This window comes from Sinocyclocheilus rhinocerous, unplaced genomic scaffold (assembly GCF_001515625.1).
Source record: "Sinocyclocheilus rhinocerous isolate Xijiao unplaced genomic scaffold, SAMN03320098_v1.1 scaffold173, whole genome shotgun sequence".
NCBI classification, from domain to species: Eukaryota; Metazoa; Chordata; class Actinopteri; order Cypriniformes; family Cyprinidae; genus Sinocyclocheilus; species Sinocyclocheilus rhinocerous.
The window spans coordinates 830187-844378 of record NW_015645056.1 but is presented as its reverse complement, the minus strand read 5'-3'; the positions used below and the strand labels follow the sequence as shown (position 1 = coordinate 844378).

At 35.9% G+C, this 14192-nt stretch overlaps 1 protein-coding gene across 2 annotated transcripts in view; it reads right to left on the bottom strand.

The window, feature by feature from the left end:
• The window catches only part of LOC107705137 (zinc finger protein 521), a 115606-nt gene that overhangs the window by 4471 nt on the left and 96943 nt on the right, over positions 1–14192 (bottom strand). For both annotated transcript variants that reach the window (XM_016508291.1, XM_016508292.1), the window contains one exon: positions 6454–6569. In XM_016508291.1, coding sequence (XP_016363777.1) covers positions 6454–6569 — 116 coding nt within the window. The remainder of the gene's footprint in view (positions 1–6453; positions 6570–14192) is intronic.

Below are 14192 nucleotides of genomic sequence, written 5' to 3'. Positions count from 1 at the left end.
GGATGGATGGGTGGATGGATGTGTGGATGGATGGATGGATGGATGGGTGGATGGATGTGTGGATGGATGGATGGATGGATGGGTGGATGGATGTGTGGATGGATGGATGGATGGATGGGTGGATGGATGTGTGGATGGATGGATGGATGGATGGGTGGATGGATGTGTGGATGGATGGATGGATGGATGGGTGGATGGATGTGTGGATGGATGGATGGATGGATGGGTGGATGGATGTGTGGATGGATGGATGGATGGATGGGTGGATGGATGGGTGGATGGATGGATGGATGGATGGATGAGAGTTCTAGAGAGCATTTGATTGGTCAGAAAGTTTGATGAGAAGCTGAAGTGCAGTGTGATGTCATCAAAATCGCTGATCCATATTGACGGAAGTGAGAGACTGTAAGTTTTGAATGCTTATATCTTGTAAAAGCGAATTTTGTCATTGTTTTGGAGCACACTAGCTTATAGATAATCTTAAGCCTAACATATTCATACCAAAAGCCAAAAAAATTCAGTTTTGATTTAATGGGGACTTTAAACAAGCTGCTCACTGTGTCATTTGTTTGAGATGCAAGTTTCTGTCTGTGATAGAAGTACTGTAGCTTGTGAACACTTCGCCACACTGAAGATTGTGAAGAACATGCCCCTCTTGCAGTGTTTGGGAGTAACGAGTTACATGTAACAGAATTGTGTGATTTAATTACAAAATAAATGTAATTGTAATTAGTTAGAGAAAAACGTGTAATTAAATTAGTTACTTATGAAAATGTTAACGATTACAAAGGGGGTGACATCTGAATATTTCCTGTAAAAAGCTTGGATATGTTGAATAACACTGATTTATTGCTTTGCCTGTTTTTGATGTGCACGATGCCTCCTGCCTTTTAAAGGCCATTTAGTAAAGTGATGCTATTCTGATGCTTTTGATTGGTTCTCTTGTTCTCTTGCCAATTACATCAATCCACATCGTCACTGAAAGCTTTAGACCTGTCTGAGAGTCGATTAATTGATTAACAGCTGAAATCATTCATTAGAAATTCAGAAAAGCAATCAAAAATTGTCCTCAAATGTAATCAGTTACATTACTTTATTAAAGTAATTGAAATAGTTACACTACTTATTAAATTTTAAATAGGGTAACTTGTAATCTGTAATCAATTACATTTCCAAAGTAACCTTCCCACTGGAAGAGTTTTTACAGTTTGACCAAGATTGACTCTCCTCAATAATGCCATAAGTAGTAATTCTGCTAAATGACTTTAAATGAAACATTTTCACAATAGCGTGCATCCTGACAATGCTGAAGCAAAGCATCTTTTATTTCGCATTAGCAGAGTCACTTGTAAAAAGTTCACAGGAAGTTTACAGGAAGCAGAAGTGTGTCAGAGATCAGAAGTGTTTGTTTGGATTGTGCGTCTCCCAGCGGTGATGAGCAGAGAATGAGCTCGCTCATGGGCTGCAGCGAGGGTTTGTCACCGTCTCAAGACGATGTGTTTGCATACACACTTCAGACCCAGCCAGAGGTGGGAACAAACACAAACACACACGCAAACTCTCGCAGGACGCTGCGCTTTGCTGCTGTCTGTATCTGATCTGCCTGCATCCGTGAGTCACTCATGGGTAATATCGGAGCTTTCATTACACTTTTGTGTACGAATCATATTTTAAAACATCTGAGCAATCTTAAACCTGAAGTCAAAAGCTTTTTTTTTCTTGTTGTGCTTCAGTGTGAACTGTAAGCTAGAACTTTAGAGTTAACGTCAAAAGTCTGAGTGATAGAAAACTATGGTTAGAAAACTGGGTTAGTTGTGTTGTCCGCTGTGAATGCTGATAAAAACATTCAGCGAAACATAAATGTATTTTTTCATGTAGTTGCTGGCATGCATTATTCAGAGGGTTATGAGTTGGCCTGAGGAATTGAGTGAAGATTTTCATTTCAGCTGTATTTCAGTGCAAAAACCTGTTCTTTATCCAATTTAACCTGATTGCACTAAAATAGCACTGTGTCATATTTACATCTGCTAAAACTTTGATTGTCTACTTTAGACATTCTGCTCACTGTAAGTAACTTTGCAAGTACATATCAACTTATACTAACCCTAACCTAACAGTCGAGGTAGTTGACATACAGGGTTGGGAAGGTTACTAGTTGTGTAATAGTCCCTCAGTGTGAAAAGATGGATCTCAAAATGTTATGGTCATTTTTGGAAATTTGTCAAATGTGCAGAAGATACTGGAAAACCAAAGAATGTGCAGGAAATTGAGCTTTTTTTCTGAGGAACAGCAGGCAGTTTAACTGCTCAAGACAAACAAGGGATGCACAAACAACTATCACAAAACATGAAAACAGTCGTGGATCATTCAGGTAACAAAATAACAAAATTTTTGAATGGGGCAATTTTTATACTGTAAATTCAATCATTTTGTCTTGTGTAGTGTATGTAAACATATATTATGTGAAATAGCTTATTCAGGACTGTACTAAATAAAAACAACATGAAATGTTCACCAATTTAAAACCCATTAAAAATGTAATGAAATACAGTCACATTTATTTTGTATGTTAAATTCGTAATTAAGCTACATGTATTTTTTTACTTGTTTTTTTACATTACTCCGCAACCCTGTTGACGAAGTTGCAAAGTTACTCATAGTTAGTGTATTGTCTAAAGTGGACCAAATTAACTATACATCTCAGTGCAAACACAATTTCTTTCTAAGTAAACTAACATATTTTTCAATTAATGCTGATATATTAGCACCCACAAATAAGATAACCAGAATTTAATGTTTTTTATATAAGTTTCACCCACAGAAAGTGGGCAGTACGCAGAATTATATTGCATGTTTTCTATTCGATCATGGCAACTGTAATTCATAAAATGCTGATGAAATGGTACAAAAAACAGGCTGATGCATCAAAAGCAGAGATGTTATGCTTTATGAGATAATGGTATATGCAAATATTTCCATATCAGAAATAAAACATAGTATAGGAACAATTATGGGGCCAAGCACATCAGTACATGTACATTACATTCAGAATGATCTAAAAAAATTAAATAAAATTAAGGACAGCAGAAGTTTATGAAGATATTTGATTTCATTTGAAAGGTTATGCATTTTTCCCTCAATAAACTCCTAATTTGCTGCCTATTGATAGGAAGTAAGGTAGTTGTTGTAGTAGTTATGTTTGGGGTAGGTATAAGGGATCCAGAATGTGGTCATGCATTAATATGTGCTTTATAAGTGCTAATAAATAGCCAATATGCTAGTAATGTGCATGCTAATAACTAGTTAATATAAAAAGTGATCCCTGAAGTGTTACCTTATAAGCACATTCATAAAATTTCACAAAAAAGTAACATCCATTTTTGTATTTCGGTGTGTGTGTTATGTGTAGACATATATAAGCTATGCTATTGTGTGTATACGGGTCTAAAGGTGAGGTGTTTGTTTCTATGAGACCTGATTAGGTTGAGTTTTTCCCATCATGCTCTTGGCAGGTCAGTGGTGATGCTATGACTCCTCACTGAGCTCAGGCTATAAGGAGTTTGGGTGGGGGGCAGACGGTCTGTCACAGCCCTTCATCTCAAGCTATATGAGCTCAACACAAGTAAATAATACATCTCTGCATGGATCCGTCCTTGTGACCTCTGACCTCACTGACTGAGCGGAGACGACTGCAGTGTGAAGAACTGAGAAAACAAGATCCCACACAAGACTGCAGTCCAAAGAAAACAACCTAACAAATAAACCCTTTTGTTTGTATTCTTATATATGTTTAAGTCAGTTCTCCATGATCTCTTTCTCACATGTTACAGGCAGGCAGGCTAGCTTTAAGGTAACCAGATTTTTTAAAGAGGAAAACCACAGTGAAATTTCTGATGTTATTATTTAAGATTAGGAATTATTTTCTGTGAATTAAAAAAAAAAAAAGGAAACAGATGTAGCAACCAATCTTTTTATCTGTACTGTGATGCACATCTGAGTGTAACTAATTATAGATGACAAAATGTAAGGTGGGACTTGGTTGTATGCACTGGCTGTTGATTGGATGTTGAGATGCGAGTGTGGCATTTAGAAGTGGAGGCAGATGAATATGAGGGGGCGGAGTTTAAGCAAACTAAATGATTGGAGAAGTCCTGCATATATCACTAGAGAGAAATCTATCATTTCACAAGAAGATCCAGTTATGAAACATTCACGGATGAATTGTTCACATTAAGATTTATAATATGCATTTAAAAAAACAGATTTCATGTTTCAAAATGTCATGTTGTTGTACTTGTTACAATGTAAATATACATGTAAGTATTAATTAACAACATGTACTTAATATAGGTTTAGAGTTTGGTTTATTGTTGCTTGTAATTATGCATAGTTAAACTATACTTGTCAGGATTGGACTGTCTTTGTTGTGTTTTGCTCTCCATGTGCTCCCCGTGACCCAGTTTCCCTCATGTGCCTTTATTTGGTCGTTCCAGTTCCTGTCCTCGTTTTCTCTTAATTAGTCATTCTGTTCACCTGTGTTCCTCCCAATTGCCTCGTTTAGCCATGTATTTAGTTCCAGTCTGTGCGTAACTTCTTTGTCGGGTCTACCAGTTGTGTGTCTTCCTTCCCTTCCAAGTGTGGATTTACCCTGTGTGTTGGATTTAATAAATGACGTTTCCATTTATCCACGGCTCCTTCGTTCCTTCCGGCAGCGTATCGTGACGATAGTATAGTAAATATATGTAATGTGCAACAAGGACACATTAAAATAAAGTTTTACCAATACTCCCATATTCTGAATGTTCATCAGCACACAGTTATAAACTGCAAAGACTGTAAAAACTGGTAAATAACTGTGGGGCCTTTTTTATTCAACGAGTAAAAGACAACACTGAAATTCCACATGTATGAGATCATATAAAATATATTATATTTATAACAAGCAATATCTAGTATATTTCCCAGGAGAGCTGCAGCCACTAAAAAAGGTACTGTCCCAGGAAAGGTTAGCTTTCTTATGTGTGGATAACTTGTCCCATTTATTTATCAATGAAATGTCTCATTGTCTACCAGGAGAATTCACTGCTGTCTTCACTATAGCTGTTTATATGCATCACAGCAGCAAAGTTAAGAATCCACTTAAAGAGCTCCACAATAAAGACCAAAGAGATCGCACTAATATCAAAAAATGTCTAAACCTCCACTAACATGGTCATTTTAACTAATTTTGCAAGGTAAAGTGGTATAAGATAAGATTTTTTAGAAATACATACAAGCACATGCCAGAATATTAGTATCATTTTAAGCACAGATAGCTTTTTAAATCTTTAGCTGTTCCTTAGCTAGTTTCATTCTTGCTTTCTTCAAAGTAAAGTCTTTCACTAGAGTCTATGGTTTGACACATTGTATAGCTATTACAGAAACAGGTAAGGTAGTGTTATTCTTACAATGAAAGAAAATGAAAAATGAATTCTGAGAGCAAGGGCGACAAACATTGAGGGTAAAAGCAGACGGTATAAGGAGGAGACCGGTTTAAAAATAAATATGAGAAAATCAGCTCTCAGCTAAAGAGGTCTATAAAATCTGGAAAATGCAGTTGCTCAACAGCACTTGCTTAGCTGATAAAGGAAGTCCACATTTTTGTGGACAAATCTGCCATCTCTGTTCATAGGTTCAGTTCTGCTGTCATTTTTGGAGTCAATCAACAGAGCTGTAAATGCCATGTGACTAATTACTCTAAAGTTGCAGGAATGATTGGCTGACAGCAACGCAAGAACATGCACAGTCCTAAACCCTTCAAATAAACACTTTAGTTTAAGGACCAATTTTCACTATTAACTATTTGCTTATTAGCATGCATATTACTAGCATATTGGCTGTTTATTAGTACTTGTAAAGCACATATTAATGCCTAATTCTGCACGACCATATTTTAGATCCCGTAATCCTACCACATAACTAAACGTAACAACTCCCTTACTAACTATTGATAGCAGCAAATGAGGAGTTTATTGAGGCAAAAATCATAGTTAATAGCAAGAATTATTTGTATTTCTCATATTCCAATTTGGTATTAGATTTTCACCCATCATTTAAGCTGGCTGCTAAAGAAATGTATCATTATACTGTACAATATTACATAATTAAGTGCTTGGTTGCAATGATCTTTCCTTTTTGCTGCATCACAATGTTATAGCTACAAAGTGTCCCAGTGTTGCTTTGCTTTTGTTTTGTTCATGTTTCACTGGCTGGCTGATCTGACAGTGGTAATGGGCATCGTACTGACAACTATTACATCGATAATGCAAAGTCAAGTTTTTTGTTTAATGCCATTGCAAACACGCCCAATATATTTACAGCCGAATTTCCTCCCCATGATTTATTTGTTCTGCCAATCAAACAAGGCTGGTCATGCGACCTCAGCAATGCATTCTCATTCTCAGACCGTCTCACCTGAAGCTCGGTTTGGAAGAAGAACTTCAGCGGGCACCGTGAGCAGTCGTAGATCTTGTCCTCCTGCCCGTGTGCGGTGAAGATGTGCTGCTGCAGTTTACAGGCCTGCACGAATACTGCAACAAGACACAACACATGCATTAAAGTCACATCTTTCCATACGCACTGCCAGTTCGCATCTTAGAACCTTTTGACACACAGGCCTGTGTTTAATTTCTTGAAATTAGTTCTGTAGACAAATGTAAGCCTTGCCTGTACATGAAATAGCTTTTAATGCTTTTAAAATAATCTCTTCTGCTCACCAAGGCTGCATTTGCTCGATCAAAAAATACAGTAAAAACATTAATATTGTGTAATGCTATGATATGTTATGAAAACTGTTTTCTGCTTTACATATTGTGGAAACCATGACACTTGTTTTCAGGATCCTCTGATAATACAAATTTAAAAGAACAGCAATTACCTATACATATACACAAGTTACCTATACAAAGTTACAGTAAGTTTTATTAACTCAAAAATGATAAACTAATTTGCTTGAGAAATTTGAGGCAATCAGTTTCCACAGGTTTTCCAAGTAAGTTCAACTCATTACTTTTTACAGTGTACCCATTTTTCTCTCAGACCCCCACCCCTTTTTCTAATGAATCACATACAGTAAGCAAACAATTAACCAACATTTATACAGTAGTATTTATACAGTTCATACAGTAGTGTTTATGGTAAAACACTCCCGAGGACACTGAGGAAGTTCTCTCTGGTTATTTTTTTCATAATATTACACATGTTCTGTTTTCCGAGCTCAGATTTGACAGTTTGGCACCATTTGAAAGAAGTATTGTCACGAATGAGTGAATCGAGCTGCTGGGAAACCCAAATGTTTCCAGCCCTTCGCATCATGGGAGAACCAATCCCACCTGCGCTCAACTCTTCCGCTCAAAACACTGCGAATGTAATGCAGCTTTGATTCAGCATCCAGCTGGAAGCATCCAGGGTTTGGCAGGCTGGATAATGGTCAGCGGTCGGTGTTTTGAGTCATAGTGAACAGTGAGGAATAATGATGAGCTTTATTTAGAGCCACTGTAGAGACATAAACAAGCACAGGAACTGCAGTCTCTTCCACATGCGAAAACACTGTCTCAATTAGTCAACAGTGCTAATTATACTGACATTATTAATATTCATGCAGACTCTTTATTTATGCGTAGCCTGATTTCAGTCACATATAATCTTTGAAATGGCACTTAAAACATATAGTGCATCTGTGTGCTTTAATTAAGCCATAGAGTTGCTGAATGTGTGTGTGTGTTTGTGTGTGTGTGTGTGTGTGTGAGAGCATGCAGTTATTCTCACAGGAGTACTTCAAACATGCTGTTTGTTTTTAGAGACCCATATGTTAAGGGTGGCTGGTCGTGCACTCACACACACACTCTCTCTCACACACACACACACACACACACGCAGAGTCGTGTCTCTGAGGTAAAGAGTGAGTTTTGGTCTTCATTTGAATTTCTTACGAAGGATAAACAACTTTTGCCTTCATGCCACCGTGTGGATTTTGGATTTAGACCCAAATTTGAAGTTCACTGCTACCATGCAAGCTTTATTAGGGTCGATGAGAATCTGTGTTTTCTAGTTTAACTTACACAGGTAAAATAATCTGGACGTGCATCTGTGGGTTTGAGATCCTGCATATGAGCATAAATGAGCGATAATATAGAGAGAAAGAGATGGACGTGATTTGGAGAATGGTTATCAGTACAATGGTAGACTACAGTTTAACTTTACAATAACATTGTATTTGTTAATGTTCCTTAATTCATTAGATGATTCAAAACTAACAATGAACAACATCTCCATACAGCATTCGGGTAACAATTTATTAGTTAACATTGGTTCATGCATTATCATTAACTAACATTAAGTAATACATTTGCTACAGTATTTAATAATCTTTGTTAATGTTAGTTAATAAAAATACAACTGTTCATTGTTAATTCATGCCAGCTCAGGTCCATTAAATAATATGCACAGATTTTCAATTTTGTAAATGCTGACATGAACATTAACCAAGATTAATAAATGCTTTAGAGCTATTTTTCATTTTTAGTTCATGTTAGCTAATGTTTTTTTGTTTTTTTTTACTAATGTTAACAAATGGACCCGTATTTTAGTGTGCTATTATGGGATTATCTTTGTTAAGTTGGATATATGCAGATGCATTTCTAAATATTAATAACTTCAATTGTTATCATTTGTTAATGCATCATTTAACATGAACTAACAACTCCTCTTTACAATGCTAATTTATCTTGGTTTGTGCTTATTTATTCATTTACAAGTCTAAACATTCAAGGTGCATGTTAAAATTGCTTAATGTATTAATTACCATTAAATAACAAAGAACGGCACCTTATTAAAGTTCCTTAAAAGCAATAAAGCATTTTTTCCCTGAAACTCACTGTAAAGCGGAAACCATCTGCACATCAATTAATGTGTTTCTAATGTTTCTGGCCTCCTTACTAGCATGATTTATTTTTAATAAAGTATCTATTATGCACATTTGTGAATCTTTTTATAAAGTGTGACCTATCGTTTGATATGTTACTAATGTTTGTAGGCTCATAACTAACATCATATAACTGTAAAAGAGCATTTATTAAGGGCTGCTGGATCTCATTGTAAACTGAGGAGAGTTCACACTTTTCCGACATTTGCAGAACTTTTCCAACATATTCTTGTGCAGAACATTTTCTGAGCATACAGGTAAAAACTAAAATCTATGTACATTTCATACATATCTACATTTCTCAAATCCAATATCTTCGCAGTATCTCTGACACAGAAAAACACTGATTGCATTTTCTTTCTAAAATATCTCTATTTTATATTTTTGCCTGCACATTGGGTTCCTGAACTCCAAGGTTGTTTAATAATGGGAAATCACACATTTAATCACGCTCAAATGGAGCTAAATTTGGATCTGTAAAACCAGAAATCCACCAATCAGAGGCAGAAGACGTTGCTACCACAGAACTTTTGAGGTCACTCCAGTTTCCATGGTAATGATTGGTGGGGTTGTGGGTACTTTGATGAATGTGTTACAACTGTTATGTAATGCAAATAATTTTTTTTTTTTTTAAAGATATGCACATTTTAAATAAAGTCCAAAAGGAAATGTTTTTTTAAAGTTATATAACATTAATAACGTGCATGCAAAAAAGTAGGTCACACTTTATAGCAAGGATCACAAATGTGCATAATGGGATTATGGGATGTTACTTATGCATGTTAATGTTAGAGTGCCGCTCCATTGTTCTAAAAAATAGATGTAGAATTCTAGGAAAAGGTATGGAATTCTTCAGTCGTTCATAAGAGATGTACAGCTCTTATTCTTCTTCATTATTTGTTTATAATGAGGCTTTCAAATAACTCTGTATTAAGGAATTAATACAATTAGTGATTTGAAAAGTATAATGTTAAAAAAGTATAAATTATTTAAAAAAGGTGTAATTTGAGCATATTTACTTTTTGATTATTTGGTATCGTTTGTATTAAATGTATTGCACAAGAAGTTATTTTTTGTATTGATGGGCACATACAAACCCAGGGCCAGGCTGCATTATCGTGCACACAATTGAGTGTAAAACTGTAGTGTTTTGTTGTGTAAAGTAAGAGACAAATGCTCATAAGTGACATGCAGAGTTGTTGTTCTGCACTCTGCTTCCTCGAGGGTGAGCCGAGCTACTTTCAGCTGCGGGCTGCCTGACTTCACATAGCTGTCAAATGCGTCCCGCGAGAGCGACACTTCTGACATCTCCCCGCTGCCTCTGGATGGCTCCTCGACTCCTCTTTCACCTCCTTCCCCCCTCGCTCCTCTCTCATCCTCCCTCGCTTTGCATGATCACGCTGCGTCTGTCCTTCCTTCATTCCTGCCTCCACTCTCTCAGGCTGCAGTCCCCAAACAAACGCTTCTATTAAAACTGCTCGTGTTGAAATAATGCTATAAAACTGTGTATAATTTCAGATTTTCCACTGGTGAATTGAAATCCTATTACTTGCGATCATTATTTTTGCCTGTAGAGGCCTGTCATAGTCTACTCAGTGAAGAGCGTAAATGAGACTCGAGTCTCAGACTGTTTTAGTTTCAACCCCAGTCCCCAAATGTGTGTTCTATATTTTATACATTAAATACATTATATTTGACTCTGACCCATACAGATTTTTTTTCTGGCTAAAATATATTTTAATATATGCCATATATATGTTGAAAACAGTAAAGCTCAATTAAATATATTTTTATTTTGAAAACATACTTAGTTTCAACCTTCATATACCAAAGTATATTTTTAAAATGGTTGAGAAAACACATTTCCAGTCTTACAGTAACTTACATTTAGGCTAAATGAAAAACGATTTAATAATATTAAATTTTTATAAATTCCTTTTATTTATTTATTTATTTATATTTTTTTCTGGAACATTGTCAAGTATGTTCCTTGCTGATTTTTATTAAAATGTGTTATATGTTCACACGTATCATAGACAACAAATAAGGTGTTTCTGACATATGTGAATGTATTTTCTTGGACAGAAATGTATGGAGGGCAAAATACATTTTCAAATGCTTTTAAAATATATATTTTTATTTATTTATTTTTACAACAAATATTTATATTTTTAAAACAAATTGTAAAAAAAAGAGTCAAAAATATATTGATAGACAAGGAAAAAATGGCTGTTTACCACTGTGTATAAAGTATAAAAAACCACTCAAGCGGAGGATGTTTTGTTTTGTTTTTTTTACTACCGAAACCATTTCCAGTCTTACAGTAACTTACATTTAGGCTAAATGAAAAACGATTTAATAATATAAAATTTTTATAAATTCCTTTTATTTATTTATATTTTTTTCTGGAACATTGTCAAGTATGTTCCTTGCTGATTTTTATTAAAATGTGTTATATGTTCACACGTATCATAGACAACAAATAAGGTGTTTCTGACATATGTGAATGTATTTTCTTGGACAGAAATGTATGGAGGGCAAAATACATTTTCAAATGCTTTTAAATTATATTTTTTTATTTATATATTTTTACAACAAATATTTATATATTTAAAACAAATTGTAAACAAAAGAGTCAAAAATATATTAATAGACAAGAAAAAAATGGCTGTTTACCACTGTGTATAAAGTATAAAAAACCACTCAAGCGGAGGATGTTTTGTTTTGTTTTTTTTACTACCGAAACTGAACAAGCACAGAATGGTGTTTTTGCATCTCTCTGCTGGAAATACACTACAAGAGATGCAAAGAAAGCGATGTGCTTGCTGAAGGCCACTACAAACAGCAATGAAAATACACTCTGTTTGCAGGGCATCTGTCCTGCTTGTTGGCAAGGTGAGCTAGAAAACACTCACGCAACTGACGCTGGAGAGCTTTCAAACCAAACCCCAGGCTACTGTTTTCAAGCAGAATCCAAGTTCAGAAAATAACTTCTGCACAAATGAAACGATCCAAAAATGTGATCTAGTGTGAAAACACCTCTAGATCAGTGTTGGGATGTTTGTGTGACGCATGTAGTCATATGTTTGTCATGATTTCTGCAGTGCGGATGCCGTCCTCACAGAGCTGCTTTCTTTCTCTCTCTCTCTCTCTGCTGCATGATCAATATGAGTGCGGAAGGAGACGTGGTGGGACCTGTCTGTCAGGCGCCAACACCAAGTAAACGAAAAAAGCCCAGTAGATCAAGTCAGTAAGAATGAGAGAAGCAGAGAAAGACAGAGAGAGACAAATGAAGCATGTTGTCGTGGCGGCAGTAGAGAAATACATCAAGATAAAGTGTTTGTATAAGCTGCAGCTTAAGGTTTAGAGTTCTATACAATGATATCACTCCATTTTCTCCATGGAGAAATACAGACCTACCAAGAGCTTATGATGTGAAGCAATGCTATAAATGTCAGAAAACTGCTGTAGAAACTGCAAATGTAATTTTAACTTCATTTTTTTAAAATCATGTGTTTTTTTTCCTAAAATTTTTAAACTTTGTTTTATTTAAATGAGTTGACCTATGGGGCATCTGTCCTGCTTGTTGGCAAGGTGAGCTAGAAAACACTCACGCAACTGACGCTGGAGAGCTTTCAAACCAAACCCCAGGCTACTGTTTTCAAGCAGAATCCGAGTTCAGAAAATAACTTCTGCACAAATGAAACGATCCAAAAATGTGATCTAGTGTGAAAACACCTCTAGATCAGTGTTGGGATGTTTGTGTGACGCATGTAGTCATATGTTTGTCATGATTTCTGCAGTGCAGATGCCGTCCTCACAGAGCTGCTTTCTTTCTCTCTCTCTCTCTCTGCTGCATGATCAATATGAGTGCGGAAGGAGACGTGGTGGGACCTGTCTGTCAGGCGCCAACACCAAGTAAACGAAAAAAGCCCAGTAGATCAAGTCAGTAAGAATGAGAGAAGCAGAGAAAGACAGAGAGAGACAAATGAAGCATGTTGTCGTGGCGGCAGTAGAGAAATACATCAAGATAAAGTGTTTGTATAAGCTGCAGCTTAAGGTTTAGAGTTCTATACAATGATATCACTCCATTTTCTCCATGGAGAAATACAGACCTACCAAGAGCTTATGATGTGAAGCAATGCTATAAATGTCAGAAAACTGCTGTAGAAACTGCAAATGTAATTTTAACTTCATTTTTTTTTAATCGTGTTTTTTTTCCAAAATTTTAAAACTTTGTTTTATTTAAATGAGTTGACCTATGGTCAGTAGTATACTGTACTGGATGTTTTGGTGCTGTCGTTGACAATTCAAAAGTACATACATAGTTTTGTACCTTTGTTTAAATTTCAAAAATAAATTTGCTTCAAATTGATGTAAAGTTGTGATTCAGGGCTTGCTGGTTTGGATCAAATCTCAAATTCTCTTTTGAAGAATTTTTTGAATTGCATATGAAGACAATGTAAAAATTACTTACAGTCCCACAGAATTTTGACACTTGACCATATTTTTTCAAAATTAGCTAATTAATGTTAACCTTATGGTAAAGATAGTAAATGATGTCTGTTTTCTGTATGTACTGTGAGATCTGAGTGATCAGAATGATCCAGTTCCTAAACAAACTTTTATAAATTGTGATTGTTTGAATGCAGTTCCATCATAAACGTCCAGGTGTTTGTGAAAGCCCGACTTAAACAACTGTTGAAAGAGTTTGAAAAGAAGCTTTGTGCACTGAGCAGCAAACAGCCTCTGTGAGCTCTGGGATTGCATTATGCGTGCACAGTTAACCCTGCTGACACCAGAGATGAGACGGGGTCTGATCCCACTCTTCACATCCAGAGACAGAGCAGATCATTAACAGCAGCATCCACTAATACAGTCCTGCTCTTCTCACTCACTCTCAGTCACAATACCACACTACCAGCCAAAGACTCGACACACGTGACTGAATTCATGTTTTTCATGATCTAAACAAATCGAAATGTTCACTAAAATGCATGAAATTATACTTCCATTTGTGTTATTTCATAGTTTTGATGACTTTACTGTTATTCTAAAATGTGGAAAACAGTTGATAATTAATAAAACAACTACGACTGTTGTTATTGTTTAAAGCCTGATTGATTGTAGTGTTGCTCTGTCATATGCAGTACACACACACACACACACACACTCACACACACTCACTCACTCACTCACTCACACACACACACACACACACACACACTCA